Source organism: Astatotilapia calliptera, chromosome 7 (assembly GCF_900246225.1).
Source record: "Astatotilapia calliptera chromosome 7, fAstCal1.2, whole genome shotgun sequence".
Taxonomy (NCBI): Eukaryota; Metazoa; Chordata; class Actinopteri; order Cichliformes; family Cichlidae; genus Astatotilapia; species Astatotilapia calliptera.
In genome coordinates this window covers 66,321,382-66,341,851 of record NC_039308.1, presented here as the reverse complement: position 1 = coordinate 66,341,851, position 20,470 = coordinate 66,321,382, and the positions used below count along the sequence as shown (strand labels likewise).

General features: G+C 40.4%; 1 protein-coding gene across 2 annotated transcripts in view; it reads left to right on the top strand.

Annotated features, from left to right (window-relative positions):
* Window positions 1-20,470, top strand: part of cdh13 (cadherin 13, H-cadherin (heart)) — a 387,431-nt gene that overhangs the window by 146,858 nt on the left and 220,103 nt on the right. For both annotated transcript variants that reach the window (XM_026176725.1, XM_026176726.1), the window contains exon 4: window positions 17,791-17,898. In XM_026176725.1, the coding sequence (XP_026032510.1) occupies window positions 17,791-17,898 (108 nt within the window). The remainder of the gene's footprint in view (window positions 1-17,790; window positions 17,899-20,470) is intronic.

Here is a 20,470-nt window from a genome sequence, read left to right as displayed (position 1 = left end):
TTACCATTTCTCCAGCACTGGCTTAATGAATATCCCCATCCCGTTTGGAATGATGTGGCTCTCATTTGTTTGTGTCCGCTGCCGTCGTTTATTTGGTTAGGTAGTCCATAGGTGTTACTTTGGCAAGGCATTGTGGGAGTAAGTTAATTAATCCTTGGCAAGTTATTTGTGGAAAGTGACGTTCCTGGTGACTAATACAGTATGGCTGTGTGGTTCTGTGTGAGTGAATGTGCTCTTCAGTTTCTGGATCTCTTTTAAATTATTGTTTCAGACAACAATAGTTGCGTTCTTCGTCCAAATACATCAAATAATGTGGATTTTTTTAAAACTATAACTATTATTCATTACTCTATTATCCATGATTGTGATAACATCCTTGATGTAGCATCTCAATATGCTGCAGCCACATGCCAGTTTACACGTTATTGGTCGTGGTGTAGTTTATCTGCGACTGTGCATGATGGCACAGGTCATAAGGAACGTCTGCATGCTTGTAGAGTTGCGAGATGGATTGCAGGTCGGCTAAAATCTCGATCTTTTCGCTGCTTCTAAGGTGCGTTGTATAGACACTTCAGTTTGGCTGGAATGGGATCAAATAACAATTTGCAAAGTCCTCAGGCTTTATTCATCTCACACACCAACACCATCGCAGCTGTTTGGCTGAATAGGAGTTAACACAGTTTCTTGCACAGTACTGATGATCACGAGTGTTTGCAAGCTGGTCAAGCAGAGTGACATTACTTTGAGCTTGTCGTGTCTTTTTTCATCAGGATTCAACATTCAGAACTGTACAGAAATACACTTTATTAAGCGACTGAGCTGCAGACTTGCATATGTGGTCACAGGGAGATGTTTAGACCACATACACTGATGAAGGTTTAAAAGAGCTTAACCTGCCTTTCTGATACAAGGGCAACTTAATCAGAAGCGGCAATCTTTGTACCCGAGACCCAAAGCAAGTGAACACATCACCCACTTCAAGAGCCTCTCCAGCAAGAGTAATGACATGGGCTGATCTATAAGCCAAGATATTCTGAGGCTATGTCTACTTGATTGATAAGGCTCTGTAAGTGAAGCTATTCTGCATTTAGACCTCCTATAAGCAGAGTCAGAAGGGGACTGCAGTGATGCAATGACTGAGCTAATCATCTAGTTTTCTGTTATATGAAAGACATTAGGAGACAAGACAGCCTCGACTGACAGTCTGGATCTCACATGTGGACATGGCATTTTGCATGTTGTCGTGGCTTTGCAGAATGTTCTTCGGTGGGGAGCCATCCGCTTTCCACATAGATTCCCAGTGTACCCTGTCAAAGATGGCTGTAAAACGACTGCAAGGAAGCTCCAGCTGGTACAAATTTTACCAGAGCCAACATATCCCTCACTCTAAGATTCAAGCCTTCAGGAGTCGTCAGTAAACGTCCGTGAAAGGCTGAAAAATGTCCACACGAGAGTCACTCCAATGAAACTCGCAGGAACAGCATTTCACCGTTTGCATCTACACCATGCAGTCATCACAGGGATGTCATGGTAATTTGGGGCTTTCCATTATTTCTTTGAACTGTACTTTTTGCAGGGTGGATTGATTGTACAGCGTATATTTTAGTGACTTTAAAAATACAAGAACTTGATGCACAAGTTTAAAATTAATTTGGATTTCCTCTAATCCACATAGAGTCAAAAGTGTACTTACACTCCCACTAATACTTGGTTAAATGTCCCATAGCAAACTGAACCTCGACCAGACGCTTTGGTAGCCATCAACAAGCTTCTGGCTGAATATTTGTTTCCTCTTCTTGGCAGAATTAGTAGAGTTCATTTATATTTCTTTCTTGGCATATACCCTGCTTTAAGCATAGTTCTCAGATTTTCAGAGCAAATCTAAAATGATTTCAAACTTGTGCACACAATTCTTATATTTTAAAGTAATTAAAGATGCATGATGTACAATCTTTCCCCCATGAAAAAGGAAACACACAACAAAAACATTATAAGGCAAAATGTATGATATTCATGGCCATGATGTGTGGCCTCCTATCACCACTGTAGGCAGGTGTAGGTGGCAAAATGTGTTTTTAGACATCAATAGTACCGGATACTGCTAACACACTAGTTTCGCAACTGTTCAACCTAGATTTCTAAAACTTTACATGTTTGATCAGGATGAAGATCAAATCTGAACAGCAGATATGTTTGTTTAGGACTCGACTGTGACAAAATCTCACAGTAAACTGTGACAGATGTCACACCTGTTAGCGCTGTCATCCTGAGGCATATAGCCTGCTAGCATGCTAGCATTAGCGTTTGTCTCACAGGACGTCTTTAGCTAAATACAAACTCTGAGAGTAAAGAAAGTGTAATTTTTAGAGCCTGGGGTCACGGTGGTCTCAAGTCGAAAAGATCTTTGTAAAGACTGCAAAAGTGTAATTTCACCAAACAACACATTTTTAAGAGGAATTTAAACAAATGATATAGTGCATTATAACAGTTTTATGCTTTTGTTCACTTTTCTTTCATGTTTGCTGTGTTACGCCCCAGTCTAGGGGTACAGGAACGCAACATACGTTTGAAAAGACTGCCCCGCCCTGGTCCCCAAAACCATACACAGAGGGAAACCAATTCCTTGGTGAATCGTGTTTTATTATCTACACTGCAAAAATGAAGCTCCAGGGTGAACAAAGGCCAAAATAACAAACAAAACAAGCTAAGTCAGTAGGAGGTGCTATCTAAAACCCTATGTGAAATCAAACATCAAACAAAAGACAAGCGCTACACCTAACTCCCTAACTGAAATAAACAGGAGAAAACAGTGCAAGGAAAAACAATACGGCAGCTCACCCCTTCTGTTGCAGTGCTATTTACAATGAAAGCTAATATACACACTATATACAAAACTCAGAAAAGCCGCAAAAATCACAAGCACAAAAGTCTCAGGTTTTGGAGGCCAGGGTCAGGTCTGCTGCTGCTGTCAGTGGCTACCCCGGGACAACTGCTGGTGAGGGATTTGAAGAAGATCACATGGCCAGGGGACCAATCAGCAGCCGTCAGCTCATCCACTCCGGGACCTGCAAAGACTTAAAGGCACAGACAACAACAGCCACCAAAACAGATTATGGACAGGGCCATAACAGCTGTAAAATTCTATTAAATAGTAATAAGGAAGTTTGGTGTCTTCAGTTAAGTCCTTTATCTTTTCCTGGAAATAGATACTTTACTTTACTTTACTTAAAATAAACACAGAAATAAAAGTTAACTATTAATTGCAGGCATAGTTACAAAGTTCATGGATTAAGCAGTGGGTAGAGAGGAACAAAGATTAAAAAACGTGGCAGAGGAAGGCGTCTCTGGTGAGATAGAGTGGTTAAAAGCTCTCATTATTTCAGTATCAATTAATCTGCTGAAGCTCCTCAAGCTCTGGGACTGGTATCATCAGAAAATCTATTGTTCCTTTCTCTGTCCATATCCTGTAGTCCCCCCACACTCCCCACCCGGTGCTTCCACCCTGTCTCAAGTGGCCCATCAAACACATGTTCTGAGCGGCAGCAGCTTCTAAAGAATCTGTAACTAAGTCATGGCATATTTAAAAGCTTGTTTCAATGAGCCGGCGGTTTGAATTGTGAAACGACTGTTGACGACATTGTGCACTTGGATGCCGAGCCGTTCTTAAATCGTCCTCGTGGTAGTCGAGCTGCCTTGATGCCTCTTTCCCGGTTTTCAATTACTGCACCAAAGAAGGTGTCTTTTTGTCCATTTCCGTTCTGAAATCTCTTTGTTATGCTCCTGTTGAAGTTGGATTCTGTATTTGCCCAAACCTCCCTTTGTTTCCTGTCTAAAGCAGAGCGGAAGCATTCTTAGGTGAATTTATTGGCATAACAAATGCCGTAGTGGCAGAAAATATTGGCTGGTGATAATTGATAAGTGCTAGGAGCGAAGGTGTAGAGAATCGTTTTTTAATTCCTCAGTGCGGCCGCTGGCTCGGTGTAGCGCAGACCCAGAGGGGAAGAAATAACTGATGAATGATTCCTATTATGAGCGAAACTTCTGAATTCAATGACTAATTTATTCCGCTCTTTTTTGCAGCAGATCAATATGTGAATTAATGGAAGAATGCATTTCAATTTAACAAATGCACGTTCCGAGATATGGACTATTTTTTATTTGTATTATTCCTGGGTGTTTTCATAATGCTGAGCAGAACAACAGTTATGCAGAACAACAGTTATGTGGACCATTTTCTTGCCTTCAGGGGGCATAAACAGGCACCATTCAAATGTAACAACTGATAACAGGCAAAATAATCCGAGTCCAAAAGCCTATTTATTTTGCCTTTGTTATGTTTCATCCATTTTTCGTGCACTGAATGAAATGTAATACTGCATCCTGTGCAAAATCCTCATCAGGCAATGGCAAATAGATTTTCTCTAAGCAAGCTTCCAGTGTTCAGTTAGGCTTTCTGGGAACGACTGTGATGTGACATCCTGCAACCGCAGCACAACGGCTCACATTATACAACACGAATAATCTTCTCTCTCTGTTTCCGTCCCACTCACGCTCTCTCCAGCTCGTTCAGTAGCTGTCATTTGTTAATTCTGTTTACTGCCTTTGTCTGTTTTCTGTCTCTTTTTGCATTAGTTCCTCTTCACCCTCCATCTCCGCTGAAGTGCTTTAATATGTCTGCTAACTTACAGATTTTTTGTTTTGTTAGCTTGCATACGTAGGAGTGAATGCTGAAGAGGAAAACCTAACGTAGCATTCATTTACAAAAACAGCAAGACGGTCTCTCGTGTTCACATTTTTGAAAACCTGCTGCCTAATGGTGTTTTGATTATCATAATTAAGCAAGCTAACTATGAAGCACACAATTTTTCAACTGGTGATCATTTTTCAGATAAACAAACCATTGAATCATTTTCAAGGCCACCCGTGAGGTTTATCTTCCAATTTAGTCCAGCTCCTCTTCCATCACGACGGTAGTAATTCACTATTCATTAAAGGAAAGCAAGAAAGACTGGAAATGAAAGAAAATAACACAGATATGTTGCATTGCTTTCGTCTCAAGCTATCAAAGGTTTTGAAAACACCTGAGAATGTTTTGTTTGAATTAATTTGTAATGTCTCTCACAGGAGTAAGACTAATTAGGTGTATATTTAAAACAATCTTGTGCCTGGAGCTGTCTTTGGATGGCCCGTCTCCAATTAGAGAAACAGCAGTTATAAAGGTCAGGGATATAAGCAGGTGATTGTACAAAATTTGGAATAAATTCTAAAGTTAGGTGACAGCTGAAGCATAGTAGCTAAAATTGGATCAAGAAAATGTCCATAGGTCTCTTAGAAAAAAGTCAACGGTGTTTTTCTCTCGTGATTGGCTGCGATGAGAGAAACGTCTGCCTTTGATAAAGTCCAGCAAAACATGGATCACCACACTGACGACTTCTTCAGCTCAGAAAAGATTAACAAAGACATTTTTTTAACAAAAAGTTTAAAGAAAGGACACTAGTATAAAACTGTAATCAACAGCTATTATTTTTTCTTGCTGTATAAAGAAAAATATAGAAAATTAGACATTTTTCTACATTGAGACGAGTTTATAAAGTCCAAGCATGCTGATTAGTAACTTGATCTGACATGCTCGGGCCATCAAGGGAAGCTAAAGTGAGCTAGTCAAAGTGAATCTATGAACACTCAGCCGCAGGAAACGACACCAGGTGCTAATCCTGTCAGAACTGGAAGATTAGGGCTACAATTTGCACAGACTCATTAAAAATTCAGAACAGAGCACTAGAAAATGTTTCCTGACCAGATGAGTCTTGGCTTCTGTTCCAACATTCACGGATTCATCGTGCCTGGTGTCAACACTTCAGGCTGGGGTGGTGCTAAGGCTGCGGGGAATATCACCAGAAGCAAAATCACTAAAATACGGTAAATATGGTCATATCTGAGGTAGTAATACTTTTCTAGTTGCCACGGAAATGGACAACATCCTGAAGAATGTGCATCAGATCTCTGATTGATCCATTTTCCCATCAATTAAATATACGGTACATCTGATATCCTAATATTTAATCTGCTGAATATCTCTATTTTAATATAATATTTAGTTTATCTTTGAGATATTGAATGTTGATGCACCAAAACTAGACATCCCACAGATATCAGATATTACAAACATCATCACATAAACATCATCACATGACTGATTAGGCATCTGTCTTCTTTTTCGATCCTCTGTTTTTCATGTTATATTCTGCAGTGTCCAGAAAATCCTCCCCAGTTTTGATTTGCATGCATCTCTTACCTGATCTCACCACTTTGATTAACATTTTGGTTTCTGCACATTGAAACTGTTTTATATGTAGGACTGACTGAAGGGCGAATATGCAGAACTGAGTTACTAAACATTCAACATGATTTTTATTTTTTAACCACAAAAATCCCAAAACCTTAAAAACCCATAAAAAGCTGTTGGTTATAAAATAGTATATACAAGATATCAGATAACAAAACTAATTAGTCCTTAAAAAGAGTTCATTACCTGAACTTAATCATGGTTTCTTTGCACGCTTTGAGCTGCTTAGTACGAAGCATCATTGCCTCTCTCTGTATGGTTGTTAACCGTGCATTGAAGACCACACTGTACCTGTTATGTGACTGCTGCTTTCTGCATAAAAGCTCAGATCTTCTCAAACTGGTTTATTGAACATTACAATCAGTTCACTGCATTCAAATGGCATCCACAGTTACCAGTTATCTCAGTCCAATAGAGCAGCTTTGTGATGTGGCTGAGCAGGAGATTCATTCATCATAGTTGTGCTGTCGATGAATCAGCAACGACTGGAACCTGCAATAATATGAGCCCTTGTCTGGCCTTTCAGTATGGAGCAAAATCACGAATGTTTCCAGCAGCATGTTGAAGCTGAAGGCAGAATGGCGTCCAATCCAGTACTAGTAACACGTGTGCCTAATAAAGTGGTGTATATGTTCAAAATACAACTTTCTAATTGTCTGATTTGCACAGCTCACCGATGAAATGCTGCACATCAAATTACATACTTTTACAGACTCACTGCAGGCATTAACCTCGAGATTCTTTAGCATAATGCTGCGTTATTGATTTGGGGCTTTGCTTTGTTTATCCTTCAGGCCGTTGGGGTCCAGAATGGAGTGGTTCATGTGATGCTCCTAGCCCCTGGGCCGTATTTTGCCCCTGTGTGCATTAGTGTAGTTAGCCTAAGCAAAGCAATGCAGGTTCAGGTTAACAGTACTTTGTTTGCACTCTAATGTAGCTGTGGTTTGCAGTAGATGAGTCATCATTTAAATAAAAGCCACACACGCACAGATGAGGTAGGCAAAGAACAAAATAATGAAGGAAAAATTCATAAAACCTTAAAAGCTATGTTTGGTAAATCAGAGTAATAACTGCTTTTTGTACTAAATATCGTCTTTGTTGCTTTTTGTTGTCCTTAAGCGACATTGTTGCCAAACTGCAGCAGTGATGATGTGTCCAGATTAAAAAACAAAAAAGAAGAAGTAGAGATCTGTAGCTATGTACACCTTCATCCAGGATACAGGGTGCAAACAGGGATTCTTCTAAGATGTATCTAAATATATACAGAGTCGTAGCGCCGGCAGCGTCGTTGACCCTTCTAGATTTAAAATGAAAATAACTGCCTCCACGTCGGGACACTTTTCTTCTTGCAGCGGTGGAAGCAGCAGGATTCTTCACACATGTAAACTGCCAAAGTTAAGCTGTGGCAGGGACTTTGATGCTTTTACTGAGGGAAGTATTGCATTGGGTCTCATATTTGGATCACAAATGCCCGAATCTTGAATAGGATTCACTAGAGCTGGGCGATATAAGATTTTTTCATATCACGATATGCTTTTTTCATTTCAGGCGATATATATCACGATATGAGCCAAATAACTATATTTGTAAGATTTAAATGTGCCGTTGCTCACAAGTAAAATGTGAAATAATCAGCAGGTTGTTTTGATTTAAATATTTATTTCCCATAATAAGTTCAACAGGGCAGATGTACTTAAAATGAGGCTTCAGTTTAGGCAAAATAAAGGCAAATATTACAAACTACACAAAAGGCAGCCGCTAAAGCGTTTAAGTTTCAAAATAGAACAAACGAAACAGACTAAATTGTCAGTTCCACTTAGAAACAAAATATTAATTTTAAAAATAAATCTTAGTTTATTTTACAGAAGAAGAGACAAAATTGACTAACTTATTTAATATTGCTTTGGAAGCGCTGTCTGAGAGAAATGTTTATGTCCAGGGAGTTGGTAACGAGGATCCATTACCTTAATTAGCTGCTTGAATCCTTCATTGTCGACCGTGTTTATTGGTAGCATGTCTTTAGCAAGACAGTAAGCTATGGCATTCGTTATGTTGCTATGTCTCTTAGCGTTTTTGTCACATGGTAAGATGCTGGAGAAAGCCGACTCAATTGACTGTTGCTGCTTCGCAGGGATTCCCCTGGTTGTTTTCGACGACGAATTAGCGCTTTCAGTCAGAGTGAGCGTGCTCTAGTGGGTGGCACCGCTTCAGGTGATAAAAAAGGTTTGTTGTATTGCCAGACTTTGTGCTTTCGGCACAATTTACAGTGCGCGTTACTCTGTTTTTGTCAGACTTCAAATAGCCGAAATACCTCCACACTACGGAACCTCTCTGGCCTTTCCTTTCGACAATCTCTCCGGCGTTGGAACCATCATCTGTGTTCTCTTCGGTAACCCGGTCACCCAAGCTCTCAGTTTAATTTTTCTGTAGTCGGCACACTCATTTCCTCCATTACCCGGCCACACTTCGGCTGGCTGCTTCCCAAACAAATACACATGTGCGGCTTGGCACTTGAGCTGTACGCAACAAGTCACGTGACGTGACGCTGCGGCTGTGATTGGTTCGGCTCTGTGCTGCTTAATTTGTATTGGCTGTTCTTTTTTTTTTTTATAAGAGAGATGAGGTCTATCGCAATAGTTTAATTTTTCTATCAAGAAAAAGTTATTTCGCAATACATATCGTTCTATCGCCCAGCTCTAGGTTTCACACATTTCTGCCTTTAGCTTTAATTTCTCTGTAAAAGGAACCAAGTTTGGAATGTATTTATGAAGTTACATGTGGATTTTTAATAGTGCACACTCCATACAAGTATCTAGAGATGAGCTTGTACACACACTCATCTCTCTTTCGCACCATTAATTAATTCTGCTAATTAAATACTGAAATAGGCATTAGTCGTTAGTGCATTGCTGTATTTTGAATAAGCAAGGGGAAAAGTGTTTATGGTTTATTAGTCATACACATTGTGTTTTAAGGGACGCGTAATTGGGCCGGCATGCCGATTTATTATTTTCTGCATATGCACGCGTACCGCCGACACCAACATAAGTTAGCTGATCTGCGTATTAGGCGAACAGACTAATTGTCTGGCTTTCCTGCATACAGTATGCAAGAGTTTATTCCACACTGAAAAGTGTAGCTCTTGCCTGTCACCAGTGGCTGATGGTGGCCTTGATATTATCCATTTCTCACCAGGTCTCCAACACATTGTCAGCAATGAGTAATGACACGTCTCAATATAGCACTGAGAGTGAAAATGGCAGAATGGACAAGGACACGACTTTCCTGCCACAGTAACTCTGGGCTCGGATGACAATGACAAAGGTTCTGTCTTTCTCTCCCTCACACACACACACACACACACACACACACGCACGCACACACACACACACACACACACACACACACACACACACACACACACACACACACACACACACACACACTACGGTGCAGCATATGTGTACACGTGAACACAAACTCACACTTTGTTGCCGAGGACTAATCAAGCATATTTTTTCTTGTCGTGACTCTTTCAGATCAGCACGCTGAAATGCCCTAATGATCATGTGAAAGGCAGATAGGGATGCAAATGCGTTAAGGCTGCATCAGCGTTGATGGTGGAGCAGTAATTTACGAACACATCACCACGCTCTAAGAGCACAATTCATCACACATGTATCAGGAAAGCAAAAGGAGAAAGTGAGAAGAAAAGGTATAGTGAAGTGAGAGGAAAGAATGAGTGAGATGGGCATAGTGGCAGGTCTAAAGGTGCGAGCGAAGAGAGCAGAGCTGCGAGTTTTCTTTCCCAGAATACCCCGTGGTGAGCCATTCCCAACTCGGTGAATGTGCCGCTCACCCTGCTCGCGTTCCACCTGCAGAGCATTGATACATTTTAAAGCACCATCGCTCCTTCTTCATAGCCACTGTATCTCAGCTCAGCGAAGGCGTGGATTTGACAGCATGATTTATCTTAGCCTTTACTCTTCTAACCTGCCACTAAAAATACCTCGTGGTGTCTCTTTGCCTCGCAGCTCCTCTTACCCATCTTCACAAATATCACACAGCTGTGCACGATGGGATTGATGCGTTCATCCCGAGGCTTCGAACTCCGGCCAGATTTCTACACGCAGTGCTTAAAAGTCCATAAACTTGCTTGTGCACCGCTCACATAAATATACACACACACACCACTGACTGACTGTAATCCTTCATACTTTTGTGCAGTGTTCTGTTTAACAGTTTTAGGTCAGGTTTTTGATTTCTCTCTTTGACATTTCAAAGGTCATCCCCCAGTGGATTTGATAAGAGTGGCCATTTCAGAGACCACTCGCTGTGTCTTTGGTTTGTTCTGGTTGGGTTGTGTTTGTGATTACTGTTTCACTGTGTGCTTTCTGAACTTTGTAGCTGGGGTGGTGGAGCGGCGTTGTGGTTAGTGATGTGAGTGTTTGGCAGATGAAGCCAAATCATTGTCTACGAGTGGCTCAGTTTTACCTCTTCTGTTTCCATCATGCTGACAGAGGTGAAAGCAACAGCATGGTTACTGTCAGCTGAGAAGCAGTGTAAGCGTGCAGAGACCTCACCTCAGCGATCAGGCACAGGATTATGACTGCGACAGGTGATGTGAATAACACTGATTTATTTTCTCTTCATCGTGGGACCTGTTATGGGTGGGAAACATTAGGGGGCAAGTGAAGAGAAAAGAAGCTACACAACTTCAGATCTAGTGGAGTTTATCTGGATTGTGGCGGTCCGAAGGAGAAACAATGGCAAACAGTGGCAGAGTCGTAGGTAGTCAAGGCAGACTGATGCACAGGAATCGAAGGCTGTCCTGTGTGGGCTGATCTGACAGATGAGCTACTGTAGCTCAAATCTTCCCCCAAAAAATGTGAAAAGTTCTGATAGAAAGGTCACAGAATACACAGTCCATCACAGTTTGTCACCTAAGGGGGCTGCATAGCCAAAGGCCAGTCAGGGTGCCCATGTTGACTCCTGTGCCGAAAGCATGGACCAATGGAAGACTGCTGAATCGCATTTTCTTTGACATCATGTGGATGGCCAGGTGCATGTGCATCACTTCCAGGGAACACGACAAAGGATGCAAGCCAGCGAAGGCAGTGTGATGCTTTGGGCAATATTCTGCTCTAAAGCCTCGAGTGCTGCTATCCACGTTGATGTCACTTTGACATGTACCCCCTACTTAAGCATTGTTGCAGACCATCTACAACCTTTCATGGAAACGGTATTCACTATTGGCTGTGGTTCCTTTCAACAGGATAATGTACCGAGCCACAAAGCAAAAACAGGAATGGTTTAAGAGCACAACACGAAGTTTGAGGTGTTGATTTGGCTTTAAAGGATCCTTTGCTAACATCAGTAGTGGTTTTTGATACAGGTGACACGGGCAGTTGCATGGGGCGGCATCGTGGAGGGGGCGGCATCGTGGTCTTTTTTTCTTTTTTTTGCTCGCACCCATGCTGCATTGCATAGGCACCAATCTGTTTTCTATTTATTGTCATCTCCTCTATATACAGTACAGTATCGAGATGACGAGGCTCCAGTTACAGCAGTGCAAGTAAACAAACAATATATATAAGAAGATTAAGAAAATAAACATACACTTTAGAACTCGGGATAAAAGGATCAATAACAGTTTCAAATTTATAATTTACAATTTGATGATTTAAAGTCTCACACACAACCCGTCGAAAGAGGAAGGGGGCCGGCTGCTTTTAAATAGAGCACATTTCATTCATAATATTGTAATTCCAAGCCCATCATGTATTCATGATCTGAATCCTGGGTTGTGCGAAATCCCAGAAATAAACCCTCGACAAAATGAATCTGTGAACTAAAGTGTAGGTCTGTTAGGTTATGTTGTGGTGGGGGGATGGGTGTTCATACTGGAGTGCAAAATTAAAACCAATGGAAGATGGACAAGAAAAGTTTAGAAAAAAAGAGAAAAGAAGAGGAGGAGAAACGAGCAAAAGATGCAGGTAAGCAGATGTGTCATTGGATAATGGCAGGTCATCCTGAAACAATCAGAATCAGAAAACTTTATTAATCCCTAAGGAAATTATGTGGGTTACAGTTGCTCCAAGAAGAAATGGTAAAAATAGTAACAGTAACAGACTAAACTCCAAAGAATACATTATGTTTCAGATTTTACACATTTAAGAAATAGCACTAATATATATCAAGGATTAACAGAGGTGATTATAAATAAATATCAAGAAAATTGATGATTATTCCAGAGTAGAAAAGAGTGTGTGTAAAAAGGGTGAAACTCTTACAGTGTTCGCAGTGTGTTAGATGGAGGAGTTGTACAGAGAAATGGCCACAGACAGGAATGATTTCCTGTGTCGTTCAGTGGTGCATTGTGGGTAATCTCAGTCTCTCACTGAACGTGCTCCTGTGACTGACCAGTACATCATGGAGTGGATGGGAGGTGTTATCCATGATTGTCCTTATCTTGGACAACATCTGCCTCTCAGTCACCACCATCCTCACAACATTCTTGGCCTTGTGGATCAGTTTATGGAATCTGTTGGCATCTGTGACCCTCAACCTGCTGCCCCAGCATGCAACAGCATAGTGGATAGCACTGACCACAACAGGGATACAACAAGAAAACATTAATTAGTAGTGATAGTGAAAACATCTGTTTACGTTTGTTAGCCACTTGGCTATGAGAGTAAATAGTAGACACTGATGTAGCTGACTGAATCTTTTGGACTGTGTTCAGCACAATATTAATTAGTCACTGTCAGTTGTTGATTTGTCCTATTGTCATTGTATGATGATGTATTATGATGGTTGTTTGTTAGTTAGGGGGTGTTCGCCCAGGGCGCCAAACAGCCTAGGACCACCACTGGCTGACATCATGGTGCCACAGCACGACATCAGGGCTCAAACAGAGTGAAAGCCTCGATGGGTCAGGGCTGTTCTGGCAGCAAATGGGTGATGAGCAATATGGTTTTTTTTGGCAGGTGGTCATAATGTCATGCCTGATTTGCGTATATGCTGCCATATCTTTGTGAACTCATTATAGTTATGCACGCTAGGTTAAAAAAGAACAAAAGCAAATAAATAAATAGGATATTTATATTATAAATGAACTCACAAAAAATACAAGTTGTTTTTTGTACTTTTATATTGAAAAAGTGTTACCATTTTAACACTTGCTCAGTTGAAGTTTTTATGTATGTGCGCTTTGCTTTGACTGTTATCGTTCTGTCATTTTTATAGACAAAGTTCAATGTCGAAGTCAAAATGAAATCCTGAGGTGGGGGTGTTGGTTGTTGTGGATGTTGGCATTGGAATAGTAAGTTTTGTTCAAAGCGATACTGAATAGTAGGAACCTTATTACCATCTGGATAAAAGAATAAAATTCAGTGTTGTACTTTTTCATTTAGCTGCTGTTTAATTAGCTAAATCAACAAGTTAGCTAGTCAAGCTAATCAGTTTACTAGTCTGCCAGCTGGAGTTTGGAAATGCTTTTTTCTCCTGGATGTTTAACTTCTCAGTATTTTAGTGAGCAACTGCAACAACAATATCAATAATTTTAGTTAGGTTATAAGAGATGGTCGTGTGTTTTGTACTAGACTGCTCTGAAACAGAGCCAACGGGTTTATGAGGGATTAATATAGAGATTGAAGGGAAGCTCTGACAAAGCAGACGTATAATCTACATGAGAGTTTTTTCAAGTGACTTTGGTTAAAATGCCAAAGACTCAAAGAGAAAAAAGTCCAAAATATTATCATAGGAGGTATGTAGTATGTGAGCTGACGCCTGACAACCACAGCAGCATGTTGATTCTTTGAGCATGAAGTAAGTCCACATCATGCAGATCACGATTAACGGGTCATTACCAGTGAAATATGCACATCCCTTAGTTGGATCATGACATACTGAGGACCAAACGAAGCCAAAAGTGTTCGTTGAGCTATTAACTTATAAAAAAACATAACCAACATTTTGCTGATATCCGTTCTATTAAAAGATTTTGGCTGTATCACATCATATTTTATTACTAATACTAATCAGATTTACTAAACCGTGTTCGCTTTCCCAACACTTTGTGTGTTGTAAGTAAGTAAAACTTTATGTACACTCAACAAAAATATAAACGCAACACCTTTGTTACTGCTCCCATTCCCCATGGGATGGACGTAGAGACCTAAAATTCATTCCAGATACACAATATAACCATCCCTCCCAAACAGTGGTCACAAATCAGTCCAAATGTGTGGTAGTGGGCACATCTGCTATATTGAGATAATCCATCCCACCTCACAGGTGTGCCACATCAGGATGCTGATCTGACATCATGAGTAGTGCACAGGTGTACCTCAGACTGCCCACAACAAAAGGCCACCCTGGAATGTGCAGTTTTGTCTCACAGCAAAATGCCACAGATGCCACAAGCAATGAGGGAGCGTGCAATTGGCATGCTGACAGCAGGAATGTCAACCAGATCTGTCGCCCGTGCATTGAATGTTCATTTCTCAACCATAAGCCGTCTCCACAGGCGTTTCAGAGAATATGGCAGCACATCCAACCGGCCTCACAACCGCAGACCTCGTGTAACCACACCAGCCCAGGACCTCCACATCCAGCAGGTTCACCTCCAAGATCGTCTGGGACCAGCCACCCAGACAGCTGCTGGAACAATTGGTTTGCACAACCAAACAATTTCTGCACAAACTGTCAGAAACCGTCTCAGGGACGCTCAACTGCATGCCCGTCGTCCTCATCGGGGTCTTGACCTGACTCCAGCTCGTTACCGTAACAGACTTGTGTGGGCAAATGCTCACATTCGATGGCGTCTGGCACGTTGGAGAGGTGTGCGCTTCACGGATGAATCATGGTTCACATTGTTCAGGGCAGATGGCAGCTGAGAATGTCCCAGTTCTTGCATGGCCAGCATACTCACCGGACATGTCACCCATTGAGCATGTTCGGGATGTGTTTGACCGGCGTATACGACAGCGTGTACCAGTTCCCACGAATATCCAACAACCTCGCACAGCCATTGAAGTGGAGTGGACCAACATTCCACAGGCCACAATTGACAATCTGATAGACTCCATGCGACGATGTGTTGCACTGCATGAGGCAAATGGTGGTCACACCAGATACTGACCGGTTCTGGGTCCCCAGACCCCCAATAGCGCAAAAAACTGCACATTCCAGGGTGGCCTTTTGTTGTGGGCAGTCTGAGGTACACCTGTGCACTACTCATGATGTCAGATCAGCATCCTGATGTGGCACACCTGTGAGGTGGGATGGATTATCTCAATATAGCAGATGTGCCCACTACCACACATTTGGACTGATTTGTGACCACTGTTTGGGAGGGATGGTTATATTGTGTATCTGGAATGAATTTTAGGTCTCTACGTCCATCCCATGGGGAATGGGAGCAGTAACAAAGGTGTTGCGTTTATATTTTTGTTGAGTGTATATAGCACCTTTCCACATAAAAGATCACAAAGTGCTTCACACAAGGATGACAAAGCGTAAAACAAAACAGACAACAGTCAACAAAATGCAATTCTAAAAAGATGTGTTTTTAGTTGTTTTATGAAAGAAGCTACTGAGTCCAGAGATCTTATGCCCAGTGGGACAGAGTTCCACAGTCTGGGAGCCACAGTGGCAAAAGCTCTGTCTCCCTTAGTTCTCAACTTTGTCTGATGAATGAAAGTAGACCCTGGTCACATGACCTAAGAGGCCTGCTATGAACATAAGGCTGTAGAAGCTCAATGGTGTAGGCAGGAGCTTGAACCAGAATCTTGAAGTGGACTCTGAATTCGACGGGGAGCCAGTGCAGCTGTATTAGCAACGGTGTGAGTACTTCGATGTTTTGGTCAGAAGTCTTGCTGCAGCGTTTTGAACAATCTGCAGACGCTCCAGGGAGTTTCAGTTTAAACACGTAAATAGTGAATTACAGTAGTCCAGTCTTGATGAAATGAAAGCATGAATGACAATCTCCAGTTCAGTGCGAGATACAGTCGCGCTTACTTTGGAAATGTTTCTTAAGTGATAAAACCGAACCAAAGATTTGACGTGAACATCCAAAGTGAGAGCCGGGTCGAAGATTACCCCGAGGCTCCTGATAGACGATTTCACAAATGTTGCAAGAGGACCAATAGCATTCATTATCTTAGGTACATGTCTGTCAGGAGCACATACAAGGACTTCAGTCTTTCCTTCGTTGAGTTGGAGGAAGTTGTCAGCCATCCAAACTTTAATGGATTCTTAGCACTCATTCAAAATCTTGGGGCTTGAAAGAAATGTATAACTGGATATCGTTGGCGTAGTAGTGGTAGCAGATGTCTTTAAAGGGGCTCAAAATGCTGTGCTGGTGGGGAAGTAGATATACTAAGAGCAATAAAGGCCCCAGCACAGAGCCATGTGGCACACCACGGGACGTGGAAGATGACCTGTACTTAGAGACTGCCACAAAAAAGTAACGTTCATACAGATATGAAGAGAACCACTCTAAGGCAGATCCAGATACACCGACCCAGTATTTCAGCCTTTCACGTAGGATGTGATGGTCAACGGTGTCAAAGGCCGATGTGAGATCCAACATCATCAGAACAGAACATTTTCCTGCATCGTTTTGCATCAAAGTAATGCGTCAAACAAACGTGTGAGCTCCTCAGCTGAAGTCCAGGTGTTCAGGCAATCGGTGAACTGCCCTGCCGTGATATTTCATCACTGTGTGCTAGCAGCCTAGGTTACAGCTTCCTGGGGTCATTTCTAGGCATTATTTTCATCAGAGCAGAAAGATCCGAGATTTCAAAAGGAAAGGGAGAATTTTTCCCTATATTACACAGCAAAAAGCATGTCTTTGTTTACAGCAGCAGGAGGGTGGAAGATAAAATTAGATTATGCTATTGTGTTCTCAAGAGCAAAAGCAACATTTCAGATGGGCTCCTTCTGCTCGAACAGTTCAATTACTTTACCAAAACCTTGCCTTTGCTCATTTCTTCATTTTTACCATTTCTTGTGAGCTTTGTTTTGAATTTGCTTTCTACTTTTCTCTCCCATCCTTATTTAACATACGGGCTGAATACATATAAATAAAGAATTTAAGATTTAGTGAGAGCAGCAGAGTTTTCCCAGAGACTATGTCCTTATCTCCAAATGTGTAAGGCATATGGTGCTGACTGCCAGATGCAGATGTTCAGCTTGTTTGCATCATATGTTATATATACAACTCTCCTTTAAAAAAGGAAAAGAAAGAAATTTCTCTAAGAGTAGCTGTATTAACAGTTTTATTGCATTCAGTGCACACTTAACAACTCGCTATGTATGTGTGTGTGTTTAGATGTTGTTGTGGGGTTTTCAGGTAATTAAAAATGTTGATAGACATTATGTAGCTATTTCAGTTATTGCCAGTTTCAATGATATGGTTTCTCTTCTGTGTTTTGTAGGATATCGTGGGTCAAAAGCTGCCGTACAGATCTAAGAGATCCCTGCTGGTTCCTAATATATCTATAAGTGAGAATGAGCGAGGTCCCTTTCCCAAGTTCATTGGCCAGGTAAGGAACACATGCTCCTATCATCCCAGATACAGCCATTGTTTAAAGTGCATTAAATAGCAATTTTAAAAGCGTATTTTTCATAAAAAATAAGTTAAAACTGAAATGGCTCTCTTTCCTGTCTTTTTTAACCACAGACTTATTTACAAAATATATAAAATGTTGTTTTTATTTTCTTCCAAAAAAACTAAGGCAGATTTTCTTATTAATTTACTTTCATGTATGGAATAAATTGACCTTTGACCTTTATAGTGTTGTTTTTTTAGACAATATATTCATATTTTACAGTTCTTGCCAATATTCAACGCATGTAGGAGTCATTTATCCTGCACACAGTCAAAAGCAGAGTAATTACCAGACTGAACTGTTTTTAATTGCCCACTTGTCTGCTTTATTTTGACAAGCTATGATGATTGAAAAAATGCTAATCAGATTATTATTGTTACATTTTTGAGGGAGATTTGATGTGTGAAAATTAATTAAATTGTGTAAATACTTTCTTTAATTACTGTTTATAAAATATTAATTGCATTAAATGTTGGGGCCTGTTGTTAACATTTGGAGCACTAATGCCACACGCTTGTGTTTATTCTGCACTGACATGGATGGTTTTTTTAATAAATATATAAAGTGGAGACATTTACCCACCAAAAAGCTGTTTTTGCTGCTTTTGAAAATATCCTTTCATAACAGATGTTTACTGGATGACACAGTGTTATATTTAAAAGCTGTTGTTGTTTGAGAAATGACTTCGTAGTCAAAGAAGTTGAGTTCTTTAAATGATCGACGCAGGTGGAGCGTTTTATTCTGAGATCAAGTATGACACGTGCCGCCACGTGGAGAGGAAGGTAAACCAGATGTTCATTTTCATCTATAGTTTGTCGCGCTCGGATTTTGGTTTAAATGCTGATTTTCAGTTTATTAAAGAACTAACAATAACATCCTGACATGGAGTGACTTTCATGTGTTTTGGGCCAGATCAAAATTCTTGACAAAATAATAAAAAAATTAAAGATTTTTTGTTTTTCAGATTAAAGCGCTAAACTATTTTGATATATGTACAAGTGTTGCAGCGTAACATGTATCTATAAACTATATATATTACAGTGTTAGTATATGTGTAATAATGTTTTATGACCTTAAAAAATGTAACATGGCAATTTTAAAGTTAAAGTTGATGTATGATAAAAGACCTTTCAACCTCGGCACATCTCTATCAAATAAATAGAACTAATGAATAGAAAAATAACAACACATTTTCATACAATCTGTTCTTGGTGATCAGTCGTTTTTCTTATCTGTAATTTTATTATTTTACATCCTTTTATCAGTATAAGCCAAAACGATCAGCTTTAGACCCTTTTTGTAAAGAAAACTCTGATACATACATAATCTGCAGTTATGGGTCGAGTGTGCAAACTAGAGATGGCACGATACCACTTTTTTATGTCCGATACCGATACCGATATCATAAATTTGGATATCTGCCGATACCGATATGAATCCGATATAGTGTTTTTTAATCAACAAAACTGTTTTTTTAAAAATATCTTGCTGCATTTTGTATAAGTTCATACTCAAGTTTAAAACAACAACTACACTAAAGCTATTCTGTTATACCTATATGCAAAAAAAAAATATTTCATAGTTCAGCAATACTGATCAATCTAATAAACCTACACCATCCTCCCTATTCTGGTATTTTAAAGAGTACTTAGCGTAAATATTAAGCAACCTAACTAATAGGGTTCCAACTCCCAGCAACAACAAAAATAAATAAATAAAAAATAAGGAACCACCCCTCACGCTCCACCTCATGATGCTTAATCGACGTAATCAACCTTAATTTGATGCAGTGTGAAAAAAAATGCACAGAAATCAATTATTTTTCAAGAAATATTAAATAGATTCAACATCTTTCTTCAACAAAATTGCAGACTGCACAGATGGTACCTTCTCAAAGGAAAAAGTACTATAGCTTACTAGGGTATATATATTAGACTTAATAGTCACTATATACAGTAATGGACTTCTATACATTTTGCATCAAATTAAAACTTTGGGTGTAAGATTCAGATAATTATTTATTAAAAGCTCGACATTTTAAATGAGAATAAGAAAGAAAAGTATGTCTTTGTGCCCCCTTTTCCCTGTTAATGCCCTATCGGTCCCCCTGGCTAAACTTTGCTAGATCCGCCCCTGCACAGTTACCAGCCGTCAGCTACGTAGAAAAAGATCCTCGAGTAGAAAGTAATATTAAATAAATTCTAACAACAGCTGATCAAGCTTAAACGTGCTGCTGTTGTTCAGCCGCTGGTTTCCTCTTTCTGGTGCAAAGTGGGCCAAAAACAAACCAGAGAGACGGACTCGCGACAGAAAAGCCGATCAGCTGATCGTTAAGCAGTTTCATGATTGAAGTAGCAGCAAGAAGACGCAGTCGCTTGTTAAGCTTAACGCAGGAATGCTTTACAAACATTCAGAGATGGACTTACACACTTGCTTTACTTCTCTCGGGGATAACTTTGTCGGAGATGAAATGCCGGGTTGCTAGCGAAGCTCCACATGCTATCCA